At 38.2% G+C, this 15226-nt stretch overlaps 1 protein-coding gene across 1 annotated transcript; it reads left to right on the forward strand.

Moving 5' to 3' along the window:
- The first annotated feature begins 999 nt into the window (after window positions 1-999).
- LOC136242464 (uncharacterized) lies at window positions 1000-14736 on the forward strand. The gene is made up of 4 exons (XM_066033889.1): window positions 1000-2133; window positions 8104-8289; window positions 11672-11794; window positions 13635-14736. Exons 1-4 carry the CDS (start codon window positions 1249-1251, stop codon window positions 14604-14606), a joined length of 2166 nt encoding a protein of 721 aa, XP_065889961.1. The 5' UTR covers window positions 1000-1248; the 3' UTR covers window positions 14607-14736.
- Window positions 14737-15226: the final 490 nt, after the last annotated feature.

The following is a 15226-nucleotide window of genomic DNA, read 5'->3' on the forward strand; positions in this document are numbered from 1 at the left end:
AGCGACTATATGCACCAAAAATTGTCAATCACACTATACACTGAACGGATATATGGTTTAGAGATAGTACAACTGGATTCCAAGCCCATTACCTGCGTCGTGTCAACTTGAATGCGCAATCAACACAACCAGCAGCCCGGAGAAGCCTGCAGCAAGGATCCGCTGGGCCAGTATGCTGTTTCTGTGTTCAGGTAAGGGCTGGTACAGATTTCCAGGCAGTAGATCAAATGTCGCATCTTCGAAAGCGTTGCAAGACAACTGCAAGATCCGAAGCAGCATAACACAATTCTGCTGCAAAAAAAATCGCTGCCATAAACAAAGTAACCAGCCAAACAGAACGCTATCAGTCTCTGCTGGGCCATGGCACTCAGTAGAGTGCAGCAATTCCCATAGCAATGCCTGGTACGCCTACTTTTACTGGTGTCCGGAAACCCCAGCCACATAAATTTTTAGCATTTTCTCAAATTGCAAGTTTATACCGTTCTTTCTCCTAGTACCCTACACTTTACCACTCACAATTTATACCACTGATAGCCTATTTCATTGGCTACAATTCGGCACCAAGCATGTTAGAATCCGTTCTTCCGTTGAGGAGAAATAAATAATTTTCTAATACATGTACAAATTTTGTCCGGAAACGCCCGCCCTTACCTTAGTCTCAGAGCATGCAACTAACCAACAATTGCAGCTTAAACTGTCACACCACATAGACTACATTCAATTTCACAAGCCACTATTTCAGTGTGACACGGTCTTACGATCACTCCCAGCTAGTCTGGCCTCATGCAGTCATCCCATGGCCACGTGTTGCGAGAAGACGTGCCATGTTGAGGAAGGAAATGTTCACCCACGTAGCTGTCTATAGAGTTCACAATATCGTGAGGAATACACAGGCTATGTCATTCCATTCAACCGAGAAAAGTGACTCCGTAAAACAAATGAAAACGGTAAGTTCACAAAAAGTGAAAAATTAAAGTGGGCCCAAAAAAAATATTCGCCTGTAGAGGGCAGTAAATGTCACGTGATATATTGTGGGCTACTTCGGAGGGCGTGTAACAAGAGACCTCAGAGCCGAGTCGCAGACAGGATATATATTTCCTGTAGGTTACTGATTCAGAAAATACGGGTTACATCAAGGTTGCTACTCGGGTTGCTAGAAGATTACTACCGTCGACTCTCGCGTTGGATATAAATCACGAGGTTATTTAATATATCCACTAATCACACAGGATGAATTCCTTTTAAAGAATGGCCCTCGACAATGACCAACTGAAAGATGTTACTCTAAGAGGAGTGGTGCGCGCTAATAAGGATCTTGGACGTGGCTCGTTCTGTAAAGTTTTTGCTGTGAAGTACTGCGGCTTGCTATGCGCTGCGAAGGAAATCCATTCGATCCTAACTGAAGGAGTTAATGAAGAGGAGAAACAGGCAATCAAAAGTTCCTTTGTAAGAGAATGTCACCAATGCAGTGTCATCAGGCACCCCAATATCGTACAGTTTATCGGGGTGTGGTATTCCACGGAGCGGTCTGATTTGCCAATTATGGTGATGGAATTAATGGACCAAAGTCTGACATCGTATATAGAGAGTAATGCAAACAAAATAGCTATAGAGACCAAGATATCTATTCTTCATGATGTATCCCTTGGTTTGAGCTACCTTCATGCTCGAGATCCACCAGTAGTTCACCGTGACTTATCATCCAATAATGTCCTACTTACCGATCACTTCAAAGCTAAGATTAGTGATTTAGGACTGGCCAAAATAATAAAGGCAGACTCCAAGAGGATGACTTCTAGGTTGACTACTGCTCCGGGGACACTAACTTTCATGCCACCAGAAACTATGGATGAGAGTGATCCAGTTTATGGCACACCTGTAGATGTCTTCTCATTTGCTGTAATTGCTGTGCACATATTTAGTGGAGAATGGCCAGCTCCAGCACCAGCAGTGAAGAAAGATACTAAGACTAAGAGCCTCATTGCTCTTTCAGAAAAAGAAAGACGTCAGCGTTACTTAGATAAAATGATAGTTGATACCATGCTAAAGAAACTAGTGGAAGACTGTTTGGATAATGATCCAAATGACCGGCCTGCTATAGAAGTGGTATGTGAGAAGATCGAGCAGCTCAAGGTATATACTATAAGCTAATCATATTCAGACTTATGAGCCATGTGCTTGTGGCCAGTGGGTACGTTTGAATGGTATGTATTATAATTAGAGGCGTGCCGATATGCCTTTTAGCTGATATATCAAGCCGATAAACAAAGCTGATCAAATATGGTAGTATTGACCTTTTTCTGTATTCTAAATATCATACAGTACAGTAATTAGGGATCATGAAGAACTGGGCTTTTCCAGCCAAAAACATCACCCTAAAACCAGCCTCAATTTCCCTTCATAACAGCTTGGCAGCATTGGTTAGGCACAGTCAAGCCCAAATATGTCTTCAAACCGTCTTATGGAATTTTATAAAATTTCTATTTAACAGAATTTTATGCTGACTGACTGATGACAAGCTGATGCCTCCAGCCAAATGGATAAGGCTACGGCTTGATTTCTTCACTATTTGGCGTCGCTTTGTCCTGAAATGTGCCTTTTCGCTAACCACAGTACATACAATATGGTCATCATGGACTTGCCTTTGTCCTCCTTTCTGTTCCGGTTCTTTTCGCTGACAGCGCAAGGTGTTGATTCGCAATAGTGTGATACAGCTATCCTGTGGTTGTGTTGGCTAATCGCCCATATTTTCTGTAGCAACTGGATTGATTGCAGAGATGCTTCTCATACTGCTACACTGTGTAACGGGCAAAGCATAGCTGAAAACAAAGTGTAATGGCCACCTCCCTTTCCATTACGTAATTAGTCGTTGGGGCTTGTATTCTGATACTAATTTACTCTTTTACTTTTAAGGCATTCGTGGTGCCATTCTTTCTTTTAATGTGGTATGCACTGGTTCATTTGTCATCGTTATGTTATAAAAAGTTCAAAAAAAAAAAAAAAACAAGTAGAAGGAAAAATTTGGAATTTTTAAGTTGGATTAGGGATCAAAGAAAAAAAAAAGTGGTGAAACAAGGGAATAGCTAAAAAGTGGTGTAACAAGGAAGGTTGCCTATATGGAACATTTTCAATAGATGATGGTAATTGCCTACATGCTGGCACGGCAGATTTATGAGGGCTGGCCCAGTTTGGTTCGGCTCAGTTCGGTGGGTGTTTATACTATAGTGAAAACCGAGAGGAGTCATGCCGGACCAAGCCAGCACGTGATATGAGACAAGTGTAAACACAGTATTAGTCAACTTTCTAAAAAACTTCCAGATATGTAGTTCTCTTCCACATTAAGCATGACCTCTCTTCACCACCAGAAGAATGCTGTAAACAGGATATACTGTGTTGGTGCACTAGTGGTGCACTAATATATATTAGGCTAATGTGTAGGTGAAACTTGGGATTATGTAATGTAGATCACGTGTTGAAAATGCTCTATACCTGCAGATATACTATGGACATTTAATCTAATTCATAGACTGAAGTTTAGGGATTTAATGTCCACTAGTATAACTGCAGGTATAGGCAACCTTCCTTGTTTCACTACTTCTTAGCTACTCCCTTGTTTCATTGCTTTTTTTCCTTTCTTTGATCCCTAATCCAACTTAAAATTTTTAATTTTCCTTCTACTTGTAGTTATAAAGTGACAATGGGGACTCCAGAAAACACAAAATACGGAATAGCGGAACAACGGAATAATTTTTTTTATTCTAAACATTTATGTAAATATTATAACCTTTTATAGACACTGCTCACTTTTGTAGCAACTCTGCCAAGTACCCAATCGCGATGGTTGAATCCAAGGTGGTGAGTTTTAATAGAAAAATAGCCACTCTAGAACAATCTAACTAAGCTAAACTACCTTCTAATACACTGTACTAGACAATTGCTAAGTTCTTTCTGCCATACTTTCAACTGCCACTTGCGAGTAAGTGCCCAAAATTATTAGAATCATGCTGATAGGAGATGAAAGTAGCATTTGACCTTCGAGTTTATTATGAACATGTTGGGAGGAGAATGATTAGGCCGTGCAAAGTTAATTCTATGTTTCTGGTCCTACCAAGTCCCCAAAATTGACCAGGTGACTAGACTTGTTTTTTTTTTTTTGTTTTTTTTCAACTTTTTGATGTGGTATATATACTACATTAGACATAGCAGTACATGGAGTTATAGGGAAAAACAAGGTTAACATATAAAATTAGTGTATCTTTATAAGAATGCACTCCTTTTCTTATATAAAGATGCACTAACTTTATATGTTAACCTTATTTCTCCCTATAACTCCATGTACTGCTATGTCTAAGGTTGAAAAAATGTATTTTTTATATCTGTTGAAAGGTTCATGTCTTGTAAATGTAAAGATGTTTACAAGACATGAAAACCTTTCAACAGATATAAAATATTATAAATTATTGTATGGTGATTGTGCAATTCATTCTGCAAAAAAATGACCAGAAAGAAACAATTAACCTTTCACGGCCTTAAGTGAGTTAAGGAAGATTAAAAGAAGTGGATATTCTAGGGTAGATTTTAGAGTGATAGCGCTTTGCTCTTTTTAAAGCCCACCCTATTGTAAGCAAGTATAGTAGAAAGAACTTGTAGCTTTATAGCGATTGTGTAGTAAAGTGTATTAGACAGTAGTTTAGCTTAGTTAGAGTGGATAGTTTTGTGCACATTAAAGCTCGCCACCTTGATCAGGGTTGGATTCAACCATAGATAATATATCCCCTGGATTGGAAACTAGTAAGCGCCACTGGTTACAGGCTGGTTTCGCACCCCCTTCAATAACAAGACAAGTTTCTCTGGGTGAAACAAGACTCACCACTGATTATGAGGTCTTTCTCAAGATGTTTTGGAAACCAACAGCGAGTTTCGAGGCAAATTGGTTCTTTATTGTGCGAGCAGTAGAAGCAAAACTGAACGCGAGATCAGATGGCCGGTTTGGATACATTCAAGGAGAACACCAAAACCCTGTATGCTACGCCCTTCACACTCAGACCATACCATGGAGCATTATTTGATGACTTCGTAGTATAAATTGTGTAGCGGTACTGTTTAGAATCACCGAGAGAATGTGCTTCCAGTTTTACCAAAAAATACCATCCCAAAAACCTGCCAAAGAAGTTATGGGAAGGCATATTATTTAGCCGAGGCCATTTTTTATAGCATAGTTAACCTTCCTTTTTCTACCTACAGCACTCAAGAATGTGCTTCCAACAAAGCATGTAGTCTGCCATTGTAAGCCTTCCGACCGAAGTGGTCAAGCTAACCGAAACAATTATCATAACAATACCACAAGTCATTCTCGTAACAAAATAAAGTCGTTAATGCCTGTAATACGATTAAATTTGTTGAGGCGCAAAACCAGCCCAAGGACACTGGTTCTTGTACAAAGTCTATGGGCACGCGGCACAGTTTCCAATCCAGGGGGGTATATTATCTATGATTCAACCATCGCGATTGGGTACTTGGCAGGCACAGTTGTTACAAAGTGAGCAGTGTATAAACCTATCTATAAAAGGTTATAATATGTAGATAAATGTTTAGAATATGAAAATTTTATTCTGTTCTGTTATTCCGTGTTTTCTGGAGTCCCATGACAATGTGGGACTTAATCAACAGTTGACAATATATAAACAGGCGTTGCTAGGATATTGCTAGATGCCAACCACAGCCAGTCTTTGATCTAAGGTGACATTATAATGAAACAGTACACAGAGGTGTACTAATAATTGGATTGGCTATCAGTTATCAACTATATTGGCTTGTTTTATTGCATATCGGTATGTGAGACAAACAGCAGATACAGATATGCATAAACATTTATTTATGGTTACTCGTGCTGTTTTATCAAGGGGCATTCTGTTAAGATCCTGATATTCTACTAATCTTTGGAGTAGAGAGAATTAAGTATTTGGTACCACTTCAAGGTTTTTTCCATAACAATGAAGGCTTGGATAATTGTGATCGGCTATATATAAGGGATCTCCTGTTTACGTCCTGAAGTGGGTCCTGGTTTTTTAAATGTTCAAAAAGCCATTCCTTACTTAAACCATCTCCATTGTAGTAATTCTCTAATGCATTCCATATGTTTGTAGCAACATGTGATACGAGTAGTTACTGTATTTCATTTAGCGAGTGCTAAACAGCTGGAGGGTGCTCAATTCAAAAACAAATTAATTGGTATGATGGTGTGTACATATATGAGTATGTATTCCTAATACTGCAACCAATTAAGACGTTACAATGTCTCCTTCCCCTTGGAAAAGCTTCCCTGTGGTTTGCAGTCCTAGAAAAATGCATTTGTCCAAATTATGCAATGAATTTTCTAAATGCTTGCATAATTCATTGATACTTGCATAATTCATTGCATAAACTGAGGAAGAGCCAGCACGAGAAGTTGTGGCAACCCCAAGCTACACTTGATGTAAGGTGAAACAGAGCATAGTCAAGCCTAAACGTGCCTCAGAGCTACCCTAAACGCTTTCACAAGTTTTTACGGAATTTTATTTTAGTTGACAGTGTTCTCTGCTGACTAAGTAACTAGCTGATGCCTTTAGCAAAGTGTAACTCAACTACAGTTAATGTTACAGACTTTATTTCTTTAATATTCAAAGCTGCTTAGGCCCGAGACGTGCCTTTTTTTCTGCCACAGCAGCTACCATAGCAGCTACAACGGATGCATCATAGACTTCCTCTGTGTCCTTCTTTCTCCATTACCACATAGGTGTTGATTAATGGGTAGTGCATAGTGGCTGATTAAATGGAAATCGGCGGTAATTTTCATATCAATTGGATCAATTGGATCAATTGCAAGGACGCTTTGTCGTATTGTTCTTTGTTTGTAGCACTGTGTAATGGGTGAAATATAGCTGAAAATGAAGTGAAATGGCCACTTTTTTTTCATTGTTTAAGTTGGGGCACACATTTAGACATGAAATTTGTTTTAGAATATGTGGTCTAGTACCATCTGTGGTATGCGTGGTTAATTTACTATGTTTTACAGAGAAATTCACTAAACAAATGCAATTTTTTAGGTTGACAAGTACAAGTTAGGAATTTTAAGTTCTATTAGGGATCAAAGCAGTGAAACAAGGGAGGTTGCCTACACGACTAATCGACATTTATTCCCTAGTTCAGTCTTGGTATACACTGAAGGAGGGATTAAACGTCTACTAGTATAGCCGCAGGTATAGGTGACTTCCCTTGTTTTACTACTTATTATTCTTAAAATTCCTAGTTTTAATTTGTATTTGTTTGTTTACTTTTTGGTAACATTATTATGACTGATGAACCCGCACATACAAAGAATGGCACCAGGCTTATTGTTTTTGCCTTCGTGCGCCCCAACTACCGAAATAGCGAAGTGGCGCTACGTTCAGCCCATTACATAGTGTTACAAATGAAAAACACTATGAGAAGGACCTCTGCATCCTGTCACAACAGAAACATTCCTGTCCATGAAGCATGCGTTGTATGTATTGCGGTATGTCAAAAGGCACCTGTCAGACTGAAGCGATGTTGAACAGTGAAAAAATCAAGCCTGTAGTGTTAGCCGTTATTGAGTTATGCTTGTCTGAAGGCATCAGTCGGGCAAGCGATCAGTCAGAAAATAGTTTTTTTAAATTTTGTAGCAACGTATTTGGAAACATTTCAAGTCATATTGAAGGCACTTTTGGGCTTGATTAGAAACCCGATGGATGGGTTTGGGATTGCTCTGAATACATATATGGGTTTGGTTATGCCTATCCAATACTGCCAAGCTATTATGGAGGAAATGTGAGGCTGGATATTCTTTCCCAAACCTCTATGATCCGTACTATAGTGGAACGACACTTGAAAATGAGGACACCTGCATAATTTGGACACTTGGTAGTGATCCCAAAGTATCCTTTAGCATCTAAACTGACCTGGAAAATCAGGGTACCTTTATAATCAGGACACTTGGTTGGTCCCAAGGTGTCCTCAATAGACAAGTTTCTCTGTATACTGTACTATGTACCATATTGTATGATATAACATGTTTGTTAGGGGACAAATTATTACATCATACAGGAAGCTGAAACAACAGATGGTCGACCAAGTAAGAAGATCAATGTTTCAACTCCTGTCGCACCTCATGCTAAGAAAGAAGATTTTTCAGTATACCCTTCTGACCACAAAATGCAGCAAACAAAAAACCTCGAAATGCAGCAAGCAAAGGACCAGCAAGCAAAAGAACACAAAATGCAGCAAGCTAAGGTTAGTGCTTATTACTACTGTAGCATTGTAAATTGAACCACTGCTTGCCTGCTGTGAGTTCACATCTGGTTTCTTGAAATTGTGAAAGGAAATTTTAGGGAGTATGGAAATGTCAGAACAACCCAGATCAGCCGGAACAGTGTTATTTTTGCGATTGGGTCACGTGCAAATATTAGCATGCCACAGATTATATAGACTCCATTGTGGAATAAACAAAATTTTTCTGCTAATATGTTCTATAGCATTTAGATAATCCTTGCTTGTAACTAGCTCTGCAAGGTACACGATAAATCAACAGGAGAGTGAGCATTAATTAGAATTTACATAACTTTGCATCCTAGAACTACCTACTGTAGCCATCTTACCTATACTCCATACCCTTAACTAAAGGATTTAAAAACCTTTGAAAGAAAATGCAACTTCTAGCTAGTACTATGCTAACTTACCACTTGGCACAGTCCATTAATGTGACTTCTAATAAATTAGGTCGCTGACCACAAGTAGGCCGGTTAGCTTGTGCAAGTGTAACCAACTATGTCTTGGGATTGTAATGATTCTTAAGATAAAATTTTGGCTGAGAAAGATTGCATGTCCTAAGATTAATTGTTTAGCGTATCCCAATCAACACTCACTCGTGTTTTTCGTGGTGTACCCTACGGAGTTGTTACAAGTAAGGATAACATAAATGTTTTAGAGCATAATATTTGTTTATTTTACTGTGGAAACTTTATTATCTGTGGCATGCTAGTGTTTGCACGTGAAATAACAATGTTCCGGCTGATCTGGGTTGTTCCGGCGTTCCAGGTTTTCCATACTACCAAAGTTTTATGTCTGTGTGTTTTCTGTATCTGCTGTATCCCACGTAATCAGAAAGTTTGAAATTAAATCCAGTGAATAGCAGGGATTCAGTGAATAGAAAGGATCCAGTGAATAGCAGGGATCCAGTGAGTAGCAGGGATCCAGTGAATAGCAGGGATCCAGTGAATAGCAGGGATCCAGTGAATAGTAGGGATCCAGTGAATAGCAGGGATTCAGTGAATAGAAAGGATCCAGTGAATAGCAGGGATCCAGTGAATAGCAGGGATCCAGTGAATAGCAGGGAATGAGGGATCTATGCTATAGTGTAGCTATGTAGGAAAATTTCCTGTGATTATAATCCAAGAGTAGAACAGGACTGCAAAGTGCTCTAGTGAAATAATTTTCATTCTAAAGTAGCAGATCATAATGATGCAACAGCACATTGTAATCATTTATAATAGATTGTGCTGTTGTCATGAAAGTCATGATCACCACACATCATTGTCATCACTGTAAGTCTAATTTCTCCATAATAGTAGTACTTTTATCATGAATCATACCATAGCAAGCAATGAACTAATTATTATGTACTGTGTCCCTTTACTCCCCATCCTTTACTTTGAGATTATTTGAAATACTTGAAATACTTTCAGTAGTTGCATAATGTTTTATTGAGTGCTTGTGGGGTTGTTCTTATGATGTAATGCCATCATTTGGCTACTGTATAGTACATGGATCCTTACTTTATATAATCTAATGAGTTGTAATGTTGCTATGGTAGATATGTCTGACAGTTCTGTCAGTATATAATGGTGACTGCAGTTAATCTCTCTGCTATTTTGATTTCCTGGTACAGTCATGCCACGCAATAATACCATACAGTATGATAGTACTGTATGTTAAGAATCATGAGGTTTGCATGTACTTTTTCACAAACAAAAAAAATTGACCAGAAACCAGCCTCACAATACCTACATGGTGCCTTTGCATATTGGTTAGCAGCACAAAAATGTCTTCAAAGAATCAGAGTGACCAAAGCACTTCCATTAGGTTGCCAAGGATTTTATTTATTTTTATTTAACAGAATTTTTTTACTGACTAACTGCCTGCCCGCCTGCCTGATTGATGCCTTCAGACAAGTATAACTCAATAACGGCTAAGGTGATTTTTCACTGCTAGATGCTGCTTCAACCTGACAGGTGCTTTTTGACACACTATATAATTTTCCGTTTCTTTTCCTGACAGCGCAAGTTGTTGATTCGTGATAGCACATGATGGCTTCCTGTGGTGAACATCCCTGTAATTGTCTGTATCAACTTTGTGTGATCGCTGCATTGTAGTAAAACTAATTATATTTGGCAACTGTCTGTTCCTTTTCATGGTACCATATTAGCACTTCAAATAATTTTGAGGTTCTATAGTACACATGGGCTGGTAAAAAAAGGTAGGTCTAACCCACAATATAAAGCTGTGTGTCATCAATATATCATACCATGTTTTGAACTGGTTGGGCATCAAATTGCTAATACTGTATGGCAGTTTATATGTCCAAGGTCCAAAATTTGTGAATTGAAGCTTAACTCACAATAATTTCAGATAGCAGACTGAATTTCTTATATTTTTTGAGTGAGTAGAGTTTTGCCTATTTGTAACTTTGCCATAGTATCCAAAGAGATGTATAGAAATACGGAGAGATCATTCGTGGCTCACACCCACAGAAATTTATGCTGGAGACTGTAAAAATTTGGATCCTGCAACAATAATCTGCTGTACAGTAAACCTCAAGCCACGCCTTTTTTTAAATGCCCACACCAAATTGGCATGCCATCATATGTCATAACTGAACTTTAGCCTCACCATAACTTGTAAAACGTGATTTATAGCAAGATGTGCTAGTGCTGAAATGGACACGCCCACATAGGTCCACATCATGTATTTCACTACTCATCATTTCTACTTTTTATTGTTTGGACCCCTACTTCACTTTTAAGGTACAGTGTAGTAAGATGTCTCTAGGATGATTTTTAAAGGTGACATTTTAGGCAGCACACATCACTTTAGAGGTGATCCCAACTTAAACGGTATAGCAAACAGTACTACCATACTGCTTGATACAAACGTGTGACTGTTTGATTGCAATATCATACATGGCTGTTGTATTAATGTGACTGTTTTATTAGTATCTTGATCTTGCTGCTGAGCCTCTGGTAGAGGTATACTAGAGATGTACTGACAGATAAATCTTTGATTTAAGACATTCCAATATACTGAGTCTAAACACCGATACTGATACACCAATACAACAAAGTATAGGTTACAGGAAGCTTGATAAAGTTAAAAATTTTAACTTTTTGCTATTTGTACCCTTAACATAGTTCAAAATGATGACACACAACATATAGAAATGGAACTGCACAACTTAAAGTGATAAGGTCCCTTACATGGTTTTTTGCAATGGCTTTTAGTTTGCAATCACAGAAGATTTGGCCAGAATGACAACTACCATTCCCAGGGATTATGGTTGCAGTTAATAACACACTTTACTATTGTGGTACTTTCTTTGTTGTGTGTCTTACCCATGTAGGCTGCCAAAGCTGCACTTGATCAACCAAATAAGAGTGGTGTTTCACCTCCTGTTGTGCCTGATGTTAAGAAACAAGACTTTTATGTAACTCCTCTTCATCACCAAGATACTCAGCAAACAATGGTGAGTAGCATTGCAGGTTTTTGCAATTGAGTTCGTCACCTTTGCAATTGACTTCGTCCTGTTTGCAGTAGAGTTCGTCACCTTTGCAGTAGAATTCGTCCTGTTTGCAATTGAATTCGTTGGTTTTGCAATTGATTTTGTCGCTTTTGCATTAGAATTTGTTGCGTTTGCACAAGAATTTGTCATAACTACATTGACTGCAAGAAACCAGCTGTTCATCACAAGGTGAATCATTTTTGCCATGGAGAATAGCACTTGAGACACTAGAGAGTAATTGAAGTTGGTTATACGCAAAGCCATTAGTTGTCTGTCAAGTTAATAGCTTGCTTGCAAGTGACCACACCCATCGCCAATAGTAAAGCACAGTTGCGAATGTTGCTGAAGAAGCTGTAGCAGAAAAATTATTGCCTTATAAAGAGTTGTTTACAACAGTTGTACTTCAACAAGATCATGGAGTAGCTGCTACATCTTGTTTTCGTGTTTATAGTAGAGCGGGTAAGCAACAAATTTTGATGAAATTGTTCACTTTGTGATAAAAGCACCAAATTTCTGTGGAAGTTGAGTAAGGTATACTAGATCATTTGAGATATGTTGCCACATCAAACTCATTGCCTTAGGGCATGTTTTGAAACTTTAAAACTGGGCTATAAGCCTATTTCTAACAGACCAAGAAACCATACAAGTACATTCAGAATCTTTGTTTTTGCTTAAATCACATGGAAGTATTTCAAATTTGTAGGTGCAATCAAAAATCTTCAAAATGTGGTAAAACAAACTGTTTTTTGAACACTTCTAATGGAGCCAATATTTTAGTGTTAAAAGTACAGGCACAATCCAGTAGAAATAATATGCTGCATATCTATGGCTTCATATACCATGACCCTCCGTGCTTCTTAACATGGCAAGCTAATGACCTGGATGGACACCTCCCTTGATCAGCTTTTGGATACGACCATCCCTTGCTCATCTATGCAAAGTTTCAGTATATTTCCTATGGAGCACTTTATGGCTTCCACAATACATTTTCTATTGATTTTACTTGTCAGGTTCTTTGAGCTTGATATGATTGGTAATTTTAATGGCACCGTATCTAATATAAAATTGTGTGAATTAAGCGAATGTTGTACCAAGTTTGGTGCTTTTATTAAAAAGGGAAAGATTTTTTCGCTTAGCTGCTCTACTATTACTGCAACTGCCAATCTTGTCACAGACGAACTCTTGTGCAAATGTGACAAAATCAATTGCAAAACCAACGAATTCAATTTCAAACGGGACAAATTCCACTGCAAAGGCGACGAACTCTACTGCAATTGGGACGAAGTCAATTGCAAAAACTTTTAATATATATCACAAATACTAATAGGGATCACAGTAATAATGACACCAAAACAACGATATACTCTTCACTAAATAGTAATTTTAATTGTACTTCACAATCTTCATAATAGTATTTTTCTTTGGAGCTCAAGCATTGCAAATTTCACTTTCAATCATAGATTTGCTATTCCCTTCTAAGCATATTGCAGCCAACAAGTCACCCAAGCCAACACAAATTCAACTACTCCATTTATTTTATAAGCATGCCTAAAAGAATTTGATTATGGGAGATACTTGTAGACACGTTTGTTATGATGATTGATATCATAGAAAATTTTAGAGACTATAATAATAATAATATTATGATGTCCGATGTATATAAAATGTCTGTGTCTGCCCTCATGTCCATGATTTAAAAACCTCAGCTTTGCCTTGATTTTTGAAAACTGCACTTTAATCTACATTTGATGTCATGAGTATGTGAGCATGTTGCCATACGTTTTTATTCAACATTTTCTCTTAGGAACCACCTCCTGTTGTGGATGCTTTACAGGCTCAAGGACATTCTATTACATGGATGACTTGTGCTAACTTGCCATATTCGTTTTATGATGCATCAGTTGCAGTTGATGGTGAGGCTGTGTACGTCACTGCAGGAGGGGCACCTTCTAGTATCACTAAGAATGTGATCTACTGTTACAATATTGGAACTGACAAATGGAACACCCTTCCTAAGCCTGGTCATGACTGTGGCATACTTCAGATGGTGGGTGGCAAGCTGGTCATATTTGGTGGGGAAGATCCTGTTAACTATACTGTGCTTAACAAGGTGTCTACATATAACAAAGACAGCCAGATTTGGGATAGCCACTTTCCCAATATGTTAAACAGAAGATTCTTACCAGGAGTTACTGTGCACCAGGAATATGTGATTGTTATGGGAGGATTAAGTAGTTTAGACAAATACTATGATAGCATTGAAATGTTGAACTGGCAGCAGCCATCTTCGTGGATTGAAATCTCCATTCATCTGCCTCATCCAATGGGAGCCATTAAGCCTACAATTTCAGGCAAGTACTTGATCATCATTGGATATGAGCAGAAAGGATTTCGATATAACACAACCTACCAGATACTATTTGACACTCTAAGATTGTCATATAACCAACGAATCCCACAAGGTGATCATTGGAAACACTTACCAAATGCTCCATACTACTTTACAGCCACCGTTCCTTATTCCAACCCACCACTGATTATTGGCGGTGATGCTAAAAATGTTCCTACAGCTGATATTTGCTTTCTTGACATATCAAAGTCATCTTGGGTAAAAGTTGATTCCCTTAACATTGCCAGAAAACAAGTCGGAGTTGCGGCCATCAACAGCACTACAATAATTGTGATAGGAGGAAGTGTTAAAGGAGGAAGTTCTGAAGCTAACAAGCAATCCTCTTTGCCAACTGTGGAGATTGGATATATTTTACCTAATAATTAACTTTGTAATAGCATTGCAATGGTATAGTGTGTGTATAGTTTGCTGGTATTTACTAACTGTTGAACTGCTTTATTTTTCAACCCGCTATAACTGCATCCATTATAATATAATTATAACGATGTGTTGATGATGCATGGCTTTAATCCATTTGCTGTGTGATATGAGCTGAGCTCTGAGAAAACAGCTAAAATGAAAAGTGGATTTTTTCAAGAGAAATAACATTTCAGCCAACAAGATTAGTGGTGAATCTGGTGACAGTGAAGGTGTGAAGAACAGATGTAGTTTGGTTCCAATATATATAAGTTTGGAAAATAGATGGCACTTCTATGGCTTCATCACAAGAAATTTGTGTAGATTTTGATTGGTCGTAAATGTTGTGTCACACATGAACTGGCTCAGCTCAATGTGTACATACTTCAGTACAACAAACCTTGGTCACTATTATGGTTGTACTGTAGGTGGTACGGGGTGATATTAAATATACAATAAACAGCCTATAAACAATAGTACTATAGACATGTAGCTACAGATGTTAATAACATTGTGAGGGCAAGTCTGAGCGGGTTATAACTGTGATTTATGATCAGCATATAGCTAGTAGTGTTCTGCGATACAGTGCA

This window comes from Dysidea avara, chromosome 13, assembly GCF_963678975.1.
Source record: "Dysidea avara chromosome 13, odDysAvar1.4, whole genome shotgun sequence".
Classification (NCBI taxonomy): Eukaryota; Metazoa; Porifera; class Demospongiae; order Dictyoceratida; family Dysideidae; genus Dysidea; species Dysidea avara.

Coding starts and splice junctions, on each gene's coding strand:
- LOC136242464 (XM_066033889.1), top strand. CDS start 1,249: ATGGCCCTCGACAATGACCAACTGAAAGATGTTACTCTAAGAGGAGTG. Junction 8,290..11,671: donor ACAAAATGCAGCAAGCTAAG/GTTAGTGCTTAT, acceptor TTACCCATGTAG/GCTGCCAAAGCTGCACTTGA. Junction 11,795..13,634: donor AAGATACTCAGCAAACAATG/GTGAGTAGCATT, acceptor ATTTTCTCTTAG/GAACCACCTCCTGTTGTGGA.